Source organism: Solanum pennellii, chromosome 3, assembly GCF_001406875.1.
Source record: "Solanum pennellii chromosome 3, SPENNV200".
Classification (NCBI taxonomy): Eukaryota; Viridiplantae; Streptophyta; class Magnoliopsida; order Solanales; family Solanaceae; genus Solanum; species Solanum pennellii.
The window spans coordinates 27,747,419-27,764,609 of NC_028639.1; the positions used below are offsets into that span (position 1 = coordinate 27,747,419).

At 31.5% G+C, this 17,191-nt stretch overlaps 1 protein-coding gene and 1 long non-coding RNA gene across 2 annotated transcripts; one reads left to right on the forward strand and one right to left on the reverse strand.

Moving 5' to 3' along the window:
* Window positions 1-613: 613 nt before the first annotated feature.
* LOC107014790 (LRR receptor-like serine/threonine-protein kinase RPK2) lies at window positions 614-3,991 on the forward strand. Its single transcript, NM_001323435.1, has one exon. The coding sequence runs from the start codon at window positions 614-616 to the stop codon at window positions 3,989-3,991; it is 3,378 nt and encodes a 1,125-aa protein (NP_001310364.1).
* A 6,077-nt stretch (window positions 3,992-10,068) lies between these two features.
* Window positions 10,069-13,730, reverse strand: LOC107012847. Its single transcript, XR_001456098.2, has 2 exons — window positions 13,483-13,730; window positions 10,069-10,376 (listed from the first exon to the last, which is right to left on the reverse strand). It is a non-coding gene; the product is annotated as an uncharacterized LOC107012847 (long non-coding RNA).
* Between the last annotated feature and the right edge of the window lie 3,461 nt (window positions 13,731-17,191).

Sequence of the window (17,191 nt, forward strand, 5' to 3'; positions counted from 1 at the left end):
ACTTATGAGTATAAATCATATTCTTAAAATTGAAATATATTTTTCAAATACTATGGTCAAACAAATAATAAAATTTTATCTAAATTTTTATTCAAATAATATTTATCAAAAATAGTAAAAACCTATGGTTAAACGCTAGCTAAGCCCATGTGTATGTTAATTGAGTGTATGTATTGCTATTTTTTACTGTGGTCCATATTGATGAGGGGGAGGTAGATGCATTTATTGTGCGGCATGGTGTCCATTTTTTTAAATTTATTTACCAAAGTATATACTCCGACCCCACACTCTATGTAAGAAAATACTAGTAATCAAAATTGAAAATAATTTCAGTTGAGCAAAGAATTAATGGAAAATGAACGTACAAAAAAGAGAAATTCATAGAAATTGAAAAAAACAGCAGCAACGCGTTTTCTCTCTTGTCTCTCTTTTAAGTCTTCTTCTCTCTCCTCTTCTTGACTCTCTCTGTCTCTCTCTGTTCGCAGCCCCAAAAAGTAGGGTTAGGGCTAGGGTTTTTGAGTTTCAAAACCCCATTTCTGGTTCCTATAATCTTCACATACAGGGGGAGTTTGTCTCTGTTGCATTCTTTGAAGACCCTTTTGGGGTTTTACTAATGGGTCGTTGTTGTTTTGTCATCAAATGGTACTATCATGACATACCCTTGAAAGTTTTTCTCATCCTTTGTGTTTTCTTCTTAGTTCATGGCTATGCACTTTCCTCGGATTCGGATAAATCAGCGCTCTTGGAGTTAAAGGCCTCACTTTCAGATTCCTCTGGAGTGATTTCTAGCTGGAGCTCCAGAAATAATGATCACTGTTCATGGTTTGGTGTCTCCTGTGATTCCGATTCACGTGTTGTGGCTTTGAACATAACTGGAGGTAATTTGGGTTCTTTATCTTGTGCTAAAATTGCTCAATTTCCTTTGTATGGCTTTGGAATTACAAGGGTTTGTGCTAATAATAGTGTCAAGCTTGTTGGTAAAGTACCTCTCGCAATATCAAAATTAACTGAACTAAGGGTTTTATCCTTGCCTTTTAATGAATTGCGTGGTGATATTCCATTGGGAATTTGGGATATGGACAAACTTGAAGTTTTGGATCTGCAAGGGAATTTGATTACTGGGTCTTTGCCATTGGAGTTTAAGGGGTTGAGGAAATTGAGGGTTTTAAACTTGGGTTTTAATCAGATTGTGGGTGCCATACCGAATTCCTTGTCAAATTGCCTTGCTCTACAAATCTTTAATCTTGCTGGAAATAGGGTAAATGGGACCATTCCAGCATTCATTGGTGGATTTGGAGATCTGAGGGGAATCTACCTGTCTTTTAATCAGCTTAGCGGGTCTATTCCTGGTGAAATTGGGCGTTCTTGTGAGAAACTTCAAAGTCTAGAGATGGCAGGTAATATCTTAGGTGGTGTTATTCCAAAAAGTTTAGGGAACTGCACACGGTTGCAGTCACTTGTCTTATATTCAAATTTGTTGGAAGAGGCTATTCCAGCTGAATTGGGTCAACTAACTGAGCTCAAGATTCTTGATTTGTCTAGGAACAGCCTAAGTGGTCGACTACCATCTGAGCTGGGAAACTGCTCGAAACTATCCATTCTTGTACTGTCAAGTTTGTGGGATCCTCTTCCAAATGTGTCTGATTCAGCTCATACTACTGATGAGTTTAACTTTTTTGAAGGCACAATCCCATCAGAAATCACCAGGCTTCCTAGTTTGAGAATGATATGGGCTCCCAGGTCAACTCTTTCAGGAAAATTTCCTGGCAGTTGGGGTGCTTGTGACAATTTGGAGATCGTGAATTTGGCTCAAAATTATTATACTGGAGTGATTTCTGAGGAATTGGGTAGCTGCCAGAAGTTGCATTTTCTTGACTTGAGCTCAAATAGGCTGACTGGACAGCTGGTTGAGAAACTGCCAGTTCCTTGCATGTTTGTGTTCGATGTGAGTGGGAATTATCTCTCTGGTTCAATTCCCAGGTTTTCCAATTACAGTTGTGCTCATGTTGTTTCCAGCGGTGGAGATCCATTTGGGCCCTATGATACATCATCTGCATATCTAGCACATTTCACCAGTAGAAGTGTTCTAGACACTACATTATTTGCAGGTGATGGTAACCATGCAGTATTTCATAATTTCGGTGGTAACAACTTCACAGGAAATTTACCGCCTTCCATGCTAATTGCACCTGAAATGTTAGTCAAACAAATTGTATACGCATTTCTTGCTGGTAGTAACAGGTTTACTGGACCTTTTGCTGGTAACTTGTTCGAGAAATGTCATGATATGAAAGGAATGATTGTTAATGTAAGCAATAATGCGTTGTCGGGTCAAATCCCAGAGGATATTGGTGCAATTTGTGGGTCTCTTAGGCTGTTGGATGGATCCAAAAATCAAATTGGTGGGACAGTCCCTCCGAGTTTAGGGAGTCTGGTTTCATTAGTTGCTCTCAATTTAAGTTGGAACCACCTGCGAGGTCAGATTCCTAGCAGTCTTGGCCAGATAAAGGATCTCAGTTATCTCTCTTTGGCTGGCAATAATCTGGTTGGCTCAATCCCCTCAAGTTTTGGCCAATTGCACTCTTTAGAAACGCTTGAACTTTCTTCGAATTCTTTGTCTGGTGAAATTCCAAATAATCTGGTAAATTTGAGGAATTTGACTTCCCTTCTTCTGAACAACAACAATTTATCAGGGAAAATACCTTCAGGCTTGGCCAATGTGACCACACTGGCAGCATTTAACGTTTCTTTCAATAATCTGTCTGGGCCACTGCCTCTTAACAAAGATTTGATGAAATGCAATAGTGTTCAGGGAAACCCCTTTCTGCAATCGTGCCATGTATTTTCTCTATCAACACCTTCTACAGATCAACAGGGAAGAATAGGGGACTCACAAGATTCTGCTGCGTCTCCTTCAGGTTCAACCCAGAAAGGAGGGAGCAGTGGTTTCAACTCCATAGAGATTGCATCCATAACATCTGCGGCAGCTATTGTGTCAGTTCTTCTTGCTCTGATAGTCCTGTTCTTTTACACCAGAAAATGGAATCCAAGATCTAGAGTTGCTGGATCTACCAGGAAAGAAGTTACAGTGTTTACAGAAGTTCCAGTTCCTTTGACATTTGAAAATGTAGTGCGGGCCACAGGGAGCTTCAATGCTAGCAATTGCATAGGCAGTGGAGGTTTTGGAGCAACATACAAAGCGGAGATTGCACCAGGGTTCCTAGTGGCAGTAAAGCGACTTGCTGTAGGACGTTTTCAGGGGATTCAACAGTTTGATGCAGAAATCAGAACTCTGGGGAGGCTTCGACATCCAAACCTCGTAACTCTGATAGGATATCATAATAGTGAAACAGAAATGTTTCTGATCTATAACTATTTGCCAGGTGGTAATTTGGAAAAGTTTATTCAGGAGAGGTCAACAAGGGCTGTGGACTGGAGGGTTCTTCACAAGATTGCTTTGGATGTAGCCCGTGCACTTGCTTACCTGCATGATCAGTGTGTACCACGTGTGCTTCATCGTGATGTGAAGCCGAGCAACATCTTATTGGATGAGGAGTATAATGCATATTTATCTGATTTTGGTTTGGCTAGATTACTGGGAACTTCAGAGACCCATGCAACTACTGGTGTGGCGGGAACTTTTGGATATGTTGCTCCTGAATATGCCATGACTTGCCGCGTCTCGGACAAGGCTGATGTCTACAGTTATGGGGTTGTGTTGCTTGAGTTAATATCAGATAAGAAAGCACTTGATCCGTCTTTCTCTTCTTATGGAAATGGATTCAATATTGTTGCTTGGGCATGCATGCTTTTACGGCAGGGCCGTGCTAAGGAGTTCTTTACTGCTGGTCTATGGGATTCAGGTCCACATGATGATTTGGTTGAGGTCCTACACTTGGCTGTGGTCTGCACGGTTGACTCTCTTTCTACTAGACCTACAATGAAGCAAGTAGTAAGACGGTTGAAGCAACTTCAACCCCCGTCGTGTTAGCTGCTGCATGTGTTTTGGATAGGATATGGTTTAGCCCAATTGTAATTTTAAAACTTGCACTTGATAGTAAGGTGTATTTGGGTGTCTCGTATTAGGTTCAGATTTGTATTTGTAGCCTGCTTGTGAATTGTAGTATATAGCCAGCCCCCATTTTTCCATGTCATGTCCCTAATTAGGGGGTGTGCAGATTCATCTGCAGAAGAGTGCAGATACTTGTCTTCAACATGTACCACATTTTTATTTGTTTGTTAAATAAGAGCAAAAAATAGGAACCATTTCTATTACCCCTTTCCTTTAATTTTTCATTTTTTTTATGGAGGGTTGATCTCGATTGACTTAAACAAAAGAGTAGCTTTTAAGTTGAACCTATCTAAAGTCAATCCAAACACCCTCTTAGTCGAACGTTGACACCTTTGTTTGGTACATACAGAGGCAAGAACAGTAAAAAGAATGTCTGATGTATGTTCCTAATTTTTCTGGTGAATACACCTTTGACATAAGAGGATTTGACTGCTGCAAATAAAATTTTGCTACTTAGGTAGAGGATTTCACTTTTCTGTGATTTTTCGGTTAGAATTACTCATATTTGAACTATGTTGATATTTAAATCTATTAAAAACATCCAATACACTGAAAATGGGCCAAGTAGCACTGCACTCACCGCTCTTTTAACTCTCTAATGCTTGCTTTATTACTTACTATAGCCATCCATGTATTATTCATTGTTCTTTCTTTTTTGGCTTAAGTCATATACCGTCCCTCAAAGTTGTCCGCATAATTCACTTAGACATCTCAACTGAGATTTGTACCTATTGAACACCTAAATTGTTCAAAACATGTACCTATTAGACACAAAATGCTGATATGGAAAAAAAATGTGTATTGCACTTCTGTGAAGCGCGTGAAAAGACTTAAAATAGTGTCTTTTTTATTATTTTTTTTACATTTTTTCTTCTTTTATTGACACTTGGCATTATAATTAACTTAAAATATATTTTCTTCTTTATTTACACTTTTTTTCAAAAAAGAAAACACCCCACTCTCTATCTATCATCTTCTTCATAATTTAATTTACAAAACTTTCTTCATTTTAGCTCCAACACTATTTTTTTTCTTTTTTTATATACAAAAAATTTATATCTTCCAAATATGAAGATAAATGAAAATCAACTATAAAGATTCGGATTTGAAAGAAAGTCTTCGTATGATTTATTTCAAATCTCATAAATATAAGGAACAAGTATGAAGAAGATAAAAAATAGTTAGCCGATATTTATTTATCACAATTTTCGAACAAAGATTTTTACTCAAATTCATATGTTGTCATTAAATTTATCAAAAATGATATAAAAAAATTTGAAAGAAATAATTTTGGAGTTATCAATTTCATTTTGTCATCGATGTAGAATTGAATAACCGCCAACAAAATTTTCTTTCTTCTTCACTCTTAGTATGAAAAAAAATTAATCTTGAAGTTATTTGAAAAGAATAAGATTTTGTAATTTGAGAAAGAATGTGTTTTGGGGAAGAAGATGAAGATGAAAGGGGGTTGGGGTCGGGTGGGGTAAGGTGGGGTAGAATAGGTTGACATTTTCATTTTTCTTTTTCTTTTTTAAAAAATTAGATATTAAATGTGTGTTTTTTTATAATTTTTGGGCCCAATGCCAAATGTTATTTTTTAATTAGTCATATTGCCACGTCACCGCAAGTGTATCACACACTCTTCACATTTTTTGTTGATTATCAAAAAATGTCTAATAGAAACGATTATTATATAGGTAAAAGTGTTCAATTGGTACTAGTATTAGTTGAAGTGTCTAAGTGATTTATGCGGACAACTTTAAGGGGCCGCTGATGACTTGAGCCTTCTTTTTTCCACTTCCTCCTCTGTTTTATACAGTCAAACTCTGCTAATTTTCATCCTATGACTTTAATAAATACTTGTAGCAAAACAAAATCCATTTATTGTTCTTGTCCAGTGTCCCCAATATTAATATTTAACGTAATGGTAACGCAAATATCTTAAATTTGAATTGTTTTGAGGTCATATCTATCCATTCAAATTTCAAGAGCTTTTGAAGCTTTACTTCTTAATTTGATCTGCTGCAAATGTGAATCATTTCGAATGAATAATATATCAAAAGATAAGTAACTCATATATAAGATTTGAGATTGTTCATACGAGATTTGAGCCCTCGGAATTGGAAAATAATTCAGTTTGTTGAAGTAGATAAACTCCTACAATATATAAATAGGAACTCATATAATGATGTATATACACTATTTATACAATATCGATACATTACGTATACCTATGGTCATTTAGTTGGCGGATTGTATATTTACGTAAGAAGCTCAAATTAAAATTTCTTTTCAATTAAAATAAAATCAATCAAAATGATTTACACTATATTTTGTTATGAAACTATATAAAATAATGAGAAGAAAGTAGGGAGAAGAGGGAGACTTATAATTTCTCTTGAGAGATATTTAGGAATTCACAGATCTAATTTACAATGAACGAATTTAAGGGGAAATATGTTTATAACACTCTCATTGAATGTCTATTTGATAGATTTATGTGCCGTTAAAATCTTATTAAATAAAACATAATGGAAAAAGATTCTAGTGAAAGAAAAAGAGTATATATATCTAATAACACGCATTATGGATGCCTCATTAAACTTTACAAGAAAAATCTAGTGGGATGAAATCTTGTGAGATCAGGGAAATAGAGTACATCGCCTATTAACTCCCCCAAATTATATCAATCCAAAGACTTGAATCTTCACATTCCAAGCTTATACACCATTTTCTCAAAAGTTATAGTTGGTAGAAACTTGATGAATAGATCACTCATATCATTACTTGGACAAATCTGTTGCATGTTAAGATCATCATTCTTGAGAGGTCATGTGTGTAGAAAATCTTTGATGAAATGTGCTTTCTTCTTTCTCCTTTTATGAATCATCCTTTAGGATAAAAAAAATTCAGCAAGTTCCTCACTTCAACTTCTTTAAGAAAATAATTTATTGCCTTTGGAAAACTCTTCAAGAGTTTTAATTCAAGTTATTAACTTCTATAATAATACAAAAGATTATTGATTGATTTAAACCATGTGAGGATTATAAAACTTACATATATTCATGTAGTTTGAGTCAATCTGATATTTTTATATCAATTTTTCAAGTGACAACATTCAACACTAAATGTATGATACTTCAGTGTCTAGATTTCAAGTCAAATAAGTTATGCTCTTATCAAGAAGCATCATTTCACTTTTACTTGATAATTATTTCTATACCAACATACTTTTATAGACATAGAATTCACATCATCGTACTTTTTTACAATATTGCGTGCTATTGTATCAAATATATTTTCAACGAGATGTCACATTGTATCGATTTACAATACGATATAACTATTGAGATCTCATCACTTAGTTATTTTCAAGTACATACCCCTCTCATGAGATTTCATGAAGCATTATGTTATAGACTCTTTAAGAGCACATTATCTCCTTAGTATGATTATTTTGACTATTTGTTCCTTCTCTTTTCAAAAATCATTGTATTTAGAACCGATCAGTCTATCATGCTTCATGCATGTCATAGACTTTATTATTTATGGACATTCAATAGGACCATTTGCAACATTTGTGTTACTTCTTATCTCCCCTTATAAAGACAAAAAAACATATATCTCAACCTATTTTGGTGAATCCATCTTTGTACATCATGTATATTCATTAATTATATACTACACATCACAAATATCAGATAAAAAATATTTGGTCCCTGATCATAAATTAATTGAGACATATTGATCACAATTATTGGTCTTGTCCATTCAATTACTTTGGTATGCAATACATTATATTTCAAATCATGAAACTTTGTTCTTATAAGCAATGATTCACTATTTATCTAAAGAATTTAATGTCATATCAATTTGAATATTCATCAGTATTATTAAGATGAATTGTCTTGACTACATGTTCTGAAAGTTGTGCTCTTGACTCAATTTTTATACAAATTATTTGCAAATTTTAAACTGCGGATTGACAACAAAAGCAATTATGGTAATCTAATAGATGCATTTACTTATTATATCACATGATAAGTTAATAGGATCATATTTATCTTTAATACTTTTCAAAATTTAGGAATTTAGTCCCAACATTAGTTGATCCAATCAAGAATAAGCAACATAAAAAATTCTTGAAGAACTTTTAATTCTTAAATATATGTCTATTATTCAGTATGCACATGTTCAACAAATCATTCATGTTAACTAATAAAATTATTAGCATCAGTAACTCCAAGTTTATTGTGACATGTACCTTTTGTTATAGTAAATTTCTAATTTACTGTTATATGTACAAATTTCATATCTGTTTCTTCTCATTTACTCTATCTCTTCTGAAGGTGGTTGTAATTTCATCATGATAAATTGTATATCTGTATTGATAAGATTTAGTTTTAACTATCACATTCACTTCAATATTGAATTTATTCAATCTCAATTGATATGAATTAATCATTAAATGATGGGGCTGAAAACTCTAAATTGTAGCCAAGGCGAATGGATTTAACATGATTTTCAGAAAACTGTGCCAGTAATCATATTATTTGTGGCAATCGCAATCCTAAGTTTCGAGATTACAATAGGCACACATGAGACCATCTATAAGAAATATTTATTAGGACCATGAAGTATCTAAACAACCCACTAAATTGTTGAATAGGTCGACAAGTATCCCCGTGTATACATTCCTAGAATGTAGGGGATTCAATCTTAGTTTTCACTGATGATGGACTTAAAATTAACTTGCCTTGATAACAAACAATACAATAAAATCCACAATTTAAAAGAATACTTAAGTTCTTTAATGAATGTGTATTCGAATTTTCTATAATTTTTCTCATCATTATAGACCCAAGATGTTTTACACGATCTGAGTATTGAAATTAATAAACTTCTGATTTACTATTGAATATGCTTTAATTGCACCAATTCTTGTCCAATACAAGCCAGAAGATGAAATGAGGAAATTTTCTATGACAACATATCTGCCAGGAGACATTCTTTGTGATACAAAGTCCAAGACCAAAGATCACGATCTTTTCCACGCCTAGCATGGCGGGCTACACCTCACTTACTTCAGAAAATGGATCTGTATTTTTAGTATTTAGCAAAAATTCTTGTTCTTCATGAATGAAACACACTCATCTAAGTATATCAAATTAAGATAACTTACTATCTCATTTCACATTCATGTGCATTATTCAATAACTTATCTTTTATCAGACATATTCTGCACTACTGCCACATTCACTTTAAGGGAATGTATCTATCTCAACGGGACATATTTCATGACTAATTTCATCCAAAAGATATTATTTTGCATTAGTCATTATTATATTATCAATATGGAACATTGAGATTCAAACCCAATGAATTATCCATATAAAGGCTTGTCATGCCATATATAAATCGATGAGACTTAAATTCAACATCTTCGCATCATTATGCACCTAAATTCAAATATGATGTCTTACCCCCTTGGTGAGATTGGACATGAATCCATCATTCTTTTAATATAATGAAACTTGAATCCATCTTACTCTCAATCAAAATCACAATACATTAACAAAGTGCAAATTAAGGAATACTAATACATATACATATAATGTAGAAACTTTTACAAACATATCTTCCGAGGTATATGGCGTTGCAATACATAAAATATATTATTAACAAAATAATTATCTAAGTGTAAAGAAAATAAGAAAGGTCGTATAGGCCATCCTTATCATTAGTAATATACTACTGCCATAAAACTATATTCTTTTATATACTAGATAAGTATTGCCCATGCGGAGAACATGCCCAATATGATATATAATTTGACCTGGTTATCCTCTATTATAGAAAGAAATTTCATTCACTTTAAGATAACTTGAATCCTAAATAACAATTGTTACTTACAAATAATCATAATTTTAAAAACTATTTACAGTATGCTCTATTCCATAGCTACGTTGTAATTTAACATAAATCATAACACACAATTTTATAACACGTACATTCAAGTGTATTAAATATTGCTCCTTTCTAGAAATTATTTTGAGATGTGTACTTTAACATAAAACCAACACACAATTTTATAACACGTAGTAAATTTTGCTCCTTTCTAGACATTATTTTTAGGATGAGAACATCTTTAGTATAATAATTTATTGATGAGACATTTTTGACAAAAGATGATATAGAATGATATGAAAAATTTGATAAGACCTAATCCAATCCGACCATCAGAGAGTTGTTTCATTGTGTCTATTTTTTCATTTCAGTTATGCAAGTCGAACCACGATATAACCTGAAATTTAAAACATCAAGGACATTATATGAATACAAATAAATATATAAAATATTTAATGAGTTAATGCATATTAAAAATAAAAAAAGCAAAGATAAAATTTGATGTTAGAAATAAAATATAAGAAAGCCATCATATAATGGGACCAAATACATATTGAAAATTCAAGGACAAGATCAAAGAAAGCATAGAAGAGAAAGATAAAGAAATTATATAAGGTTTTTCAATGGACCAAAATACTGCACTTCTTTTAGCATGATATATTTATTCAAGTACCCCTTTAACGTATGTCGAAATTCCAGAGACACATATTATACTAAGGTCCTATAATCCCCCTGAACTTATTTTATAAGTAATTTTCTACTCCTTTTCGGCCTACATGGCACTAGCTTGAAAGAAAAAGTCAACCAGCATTGGCCTCACAAGATAGTGCCACGTAGGCCGAAAAAGGATAGAAAATTATTAATAAAATAAGTTTAGGGGGGTAATAGGACCTTAATATAGTATAAGTGTGTTTCTGAGATTTCGGGCATAGGTTGAGGGGGTACTTGTGCATTATCCCTTATTCAAATTACCATTTTATTAAGTTGGACAACCCAACAACAAAACAATAGAAAATGCAAAACCGTGACGATTAATCACGTCCAGGCATTGGTGACAAAATTAGTAAATAAGAGAGGGAAAAAACATAGAATGTTCCAGTAAAATTTACAACGCTTAAAGTTGAACTATTAGTGCTAAAGCAAAGTATAATTGAAATATTATCCTTAAACATAGAAAATTCTACTAAAAGAAAATTGATAACTGCATTCTTCATGAGGAGTAAAATTATCAACTGAAACGGAGAATTGACTTGTCGTAGTCTATTATTTCAACGATTGCTGACATGTTGATTGTCAAGAGATATTCAATGAGAAGAACATAAGAAAAGAAAGACCAATAACTAGTTCTATAGTTCAAATGACAGTAAGTTTCTTTATCGAGAAGATATTACAATCTATCCTTAACAAATGAACTTAAAATCAATCACATTTACAAATATGTGTATTTTCTTTGGCAGACACGTTCTTAAGAACCATCAACGGGTCAAAGTTTAGAACTGTTCCCTCTTGTTATTCCTCACTTATCGAAAAGATGGAAAATATTAAAGTCGAATTGATGAATTTATAGTAGCTTGGATTCTCAAATAACACGAGTGGCTTTGTTTATATTAACAATAAATATTTCCTTAACACGAGTTTTACACATAGGTTATTACATTGACCCAATATGCAAAGAGAGTGTTGTTCAAAAACATCCCTAAATGATGTCTTAAACATAAATTTCATCATTCATTATCCTTGTTAAGGACAAACATCTCGGAAATAAGCAAAATACATCCAACAACCTATCTAATGCTAAAATCAACAATTTGCCCAACCATACTTTACACGTGAAGCCTATCAAACTCCATTAGAATGGAAAACATCCATTGAAACCTATTAGTCAAGTTTTGATCTGATTTCTCTCATTGAGAAAGCAAATGAAAAAGTTAGGCCTTTTATTTTTTTATTTTGTTCTGTTAAATTGTCGTCTCTCGACCTTTAGAATTTGATATATTATCTAAATAGCGAAATAATAGAATCATCAACATATAACTGTAAAGACAAGCAATAAGCTTGATTAGGCATTTCTAGCAAGAAATTTCAAAAGTAAAATCATGAAAGAAAACGAATACATTATAGGCATTTCAAAACTAAATCAAAGAGTCTATTCATACATTTTACTAAAACAGGTAATAGGCGTTTCTTAGTCGTACTTGATGAGTAAAGCATAACAATAACATGGCCATTGGAACACAGAGTGAACAAGATTGAAACAAAGTGGAACATATAAGCAATAATCAGAGAATTTTAGGGAAAGAAAAACCACATTGTGATTTAACTTTCAAACTTCATCGACCCAATTGTTTTTCTTAAAGCTCATCAGAAAATCAAGGAGAAAACATATAAAGGAGAAAACCTAAGGAATGAATCTAAAATAATTGAAGAGGAAGACCCAATTGTTTTTCTTAAAGCTCATAAGAAAATCAAGGACAAAACATATAAAGGAGAAAACCTAAGGAATGAAAAATAATTGAAGAGGAAGACTAGAGACAACAAAGAATTACCGCAAAATTGCGATAGTATTTGGAGAAGCTTGAAGAGGAAAAGTTATGGAGGCAAAATACCATTGTTTTCCTCTTCAAAAGTGATTATAGATGAGAGATATCTGGTTGGAAGCACTCATTGATGCCACACACAATAATCTTCTAGCCACACAACCACGTAAAATAAGATGGAAATAGGATGAAAGTATGGCAACAAATTGAAATGACCAGAATGTCCTGATCTAACAAAAAGATTTAGCTCCAAGCATACGAAGCCTATCAAACTCCATTAGAATGGAAAACATCCATTGAAACCTATTAATCAAGTTTTGATCTGATTTCTCTCATTGAGAAAGCAAATGAAAAAGTTAGGCCTTTTATGTTTTTCTTTTGTTCTGTTAAATTGTGGTCTCTCAACCTTTAGAATTTGATATATTATCTAGCAAAATAATAGAATCATCAACATATAACTGTAAAGACAAGCAATAAGCTTGATTAGGCATTTCTAGCAAGAAATTTCAAAAGTAAAATCACGAAAGGAAACGAATACATTATAGGCATTTCAAAATTAAATCAAAGAGTCTATTCATGCATTTTACTAAAACAGGTAGTAGGCATTTCTTAGTCGTACTTGATGAGTAAAGCATAACAATAACATGGCCATTGGAACAAAGAGTGAACAAGATTGAAACAAAGAGGAACATATAAGCAATAATCAGAGAATTTTAGGGAAAGAGAAACCTGTGATTTAACTTTCAAACTTCATCAATCCAATTGTTTTTCTTAAAGCTCATAAGAAAATCAAGGAGAAAACATATAAAGGAGAAAACCTAAGGAATGAATCTAAAATAATTGAAGAGGAAGACCTAATTGTTTTTCTTAAAGCTCATAAGAAAATCAAGGACAAAACATATAAAGGACAAAACCTAAGGAATGAAAAATAATTGAAGAGGAAGACTAGAGACAACAAAGAATTACCGCAAAATTGCGACAGTATTTAGAGAAGCTTGAAGAGGAAAAGTTATGAAGGCAAAATACCATTGTTTTCCTCTTCAATAGTGATTATAGATGAGAGATATCTGATTGGAAGCACCCATTGATGCCACACACAATAAATCTTCTAGCCACACAACCACGTAATAGGATGAAAGTATGGCAACAAATTGAAATGACCAGAATGTCCTGATCTAACAAAAAGTTTTACCTCCAAGCATACATGTTGAAATCTGTCTCTTCTATATATAAAATATATATATATATATAAAAACTAAAATAAAAAATAAGCGGCTTGACAAGCACCTCTCATGTATCTTGCTAGCTTGCCGACCAAGGAGCATTTCGGTCATTTCTCGCAAAACACTCAAAATACGTGTTTAAACCCTTACGGGGCATTTATTTTTGTTTATCCCAAGTGAAACACTAAAATATTTTCATTTTTGCTCAATGATTTAATCCTTTATAGTTTTCAGCAAATGTGTTAGTCCACATCTTTCAATTTGGTTTTGTGACAGAGCTTTACTTATCTTTGCTTCCATTTATATCAGTTTTTTGAAGAGTCAATTCCCTAAATGGTCACCAAGTTAAAGGAATTACATTAAAATATCATTTATGTTTTATTTAGGACAAAAATATCACTTATCTATCATTATTTTCCTTTAAATATACTTGACACTTCAAAAGACCCACTCTCTCCTAGTTGGCATGACATGTTATTAAACTCTTTTTTAATAATAGACCAATTTAATTCATTAAATTCATTTAACTAAAATAATGATCAAATTTTTTTTAAAAATAACAAAAATAGTTTATTTAGAATAAATTTTATACTTGAGAATTTATTTTATCATAATTAAACTTTTATTTTTTTATGTTATGAGTAATAGGTTCTTAAAACTTATTATAATATCATCAATTTTGATATTTATAAACACATGCATTCAAAAAAATATTGAAGTACAAATCAATTAATCATAACTTGTACGATGAATCAATAATATTAAAGGTTAGTTAACTATTACAATAATATAAATTGTGTATTTTGAAATTCATGCTTACAATATATTTTTTTGAAAAAATAAAAAGTGAATAATATTATGTTTTTATCCAAAAAGAAAAAAAAACTAAATATTTCAAAAGTCTCATTCTATTCTAGTCATACGTCATGTCAAAATCACCATTTTAATAATAATAGACCTATTTAATTCATCAAATTTATGTCTCTACAAAATAAATATATAAATTACATCTGAATTTATGAAGATTATAAAAAAAAACTAATTCCTTTATTTATTTTTACCAAACAAAATTCAATGAAAAAACTCTATCCGCAATTATAACCTGATAATTTTTAAAATTCATAAGTTAACCATTTGAAAATTTAAAGTGATTTCTTATAAAAATAGTCAAATAAATTTGTAAAGTTGACAAAAGAAGTTGGTAAGAAAGAGAAAATTAGCATTTAACTTTTTTAATTTATTTTTTATTTTTGTTGTCTTATTCTATATTACATTATATCTTAACTTCTCATACAATTAGACACCAATGTATATTCGTATCTCATCCCAAATTTATAAAATACAAATAATAAATAATTGAATTGCCTATACATATTATATGAGATTAATATACTGATAAATAAAGATCAAAATTTTATTTTCTAATATAAATATTATTCACTTTCTATTTTTTTTTATATAAAACATTGTAAACATATATCACTACAAAAAAAACTGTGACTTACATGGGAATTATCCTGGGGGTTAGTATAAAAAACTTATTTTTCATACTAATTCTCAAGAAAATCCCCATGCATTTCACAATTTTTTGTACTGAATAAATTTCAAAGTGCCTAATTAATTATTTTAATAGTCAACTGACCTTTAATATTATTAATTCATAATATAATATATGATTAATTGATGTAAGTTGACATTCATAAGCGATTTGTATATCAATATTTTTTTGAATATATGGGTTTATAATTATTCAAAATTGATAACATTATGGTAAATTTTAAATATACTATTCTTCATGGCATAAAAAATAAAAAATTAATTATGATAAAAGATTCTTAAGTATGAAAATTTCTTCTTGATAAACTAATATATATTTTTTAGAAAATAATAAGATCATTATTTTAGTTAAATGAGTTTGATGAATTAAATAATCTTATTATCTAAAAAGAATGTTCTAATGACATGACATGCTAACTAGGAGAGAGTAAATACTTTTGAAATGTCAAATATATTTGGAGGACAATAATGATAGGTAAGTGATATTTTGATTCTAAATGAAACATAAATAATATTTCAAAATAAATCCCTAAACTTGGGTGATCATTTAGGGAATTAACTTATTTTTTGAATTAGCAATTATTAAATCTCGGAGAAGGATGTAAATACGGGGAACTGATAAAATATTGGAGGTACCAAGTTACCCCTTGCAAGTCATTACTCAACAGAAAGAGCTGCTAAAGTCACGATGAGAAGACATGATCTGTATACTCAATTTTCAATAGAGAGTAGTATAACATCTTAAAATTAACAATTAATTTTTTGAGAATTATACCATTCTCGTTCAAGCCTTTCTTTTCTTTGACCACAAGATTTTTCCTTCACTTGTGTTGATAATGTGTTATGAAACTATATATAATAATGAAGAGATAAATGTCAAAAACACACCTAAACTATTCACTTTTTTGAGTTTCATACCTAAACTATTGAGAGTGTGAGTTTCACACCTAAACTATCATTTTTTTTGTTTGAGAAACACACCTCAGTGGTGTGTAATGCACTGTCTCTTTTATTTGAAAAAACATTAATACATGACATTCCACATAGATAAAATATTTTACCTAGATATAAATTAAATAATAAAATATTAATATTAATTAAAAATTAAAGATTAAAGTTTTACTATCCATATAAAAAATTAAATTATTTTTCTTACCCCACTCCACCACCTCCTCCACGTATCCCCTCCCTCCCCCCTCCGACAACCTTCATCCTTTTTTTTTTTTTTAAAAGTCATTTATAAAAATATTTTTAAAAATTTCATACTTCATCCTCCCCTCCATAAAAAAAAAAACCACCCATTCATCCCCCCATAAAAATTGATATTATTTTATTTTTAAAAAATAAAAATCTACTCCATCCTATTTAATCCTCCGGTCCTAATTTTTATTTTTTTTTACATTTTTTTCTCATTTTGTGCACGTATTATATTTATAGAAAAAAAATTCCACTAGTGTACCGAATATAACATAAATAACTAAAAAAAATTTAAAAGTCTTGTGGCGGCAAGTAAAAATATTTTTGATATGTATACCTAAACACTAAAAAAAAATTTGAAAGCAGAGGGTTAAGTGGGATGAGTAGAATTATTTTTTAAGAAAATAAAATAATATATAAATTAGTATTTGAGTAGGTGTAACGACCTGTTTAGTCGTTTTGAGCAGTAGAGTTTATTCTGGCAATAACTGTCTGGATCGACGGATCCCACGACGGACCGTCATGGGCACGACGGACCGTCGAGGGGGTCTCATTCCAAAACACTTAGAATTTAGAAATTTGGGTACTGAGATCGACTCTCTGACTTCGCGACGAAATGGCAGGACGGACCGTCGCAGACATGACGGGCCGTCACAGACTCTTTAATGAATTGAGTCTCTGAACTTTGTGACGGAAGC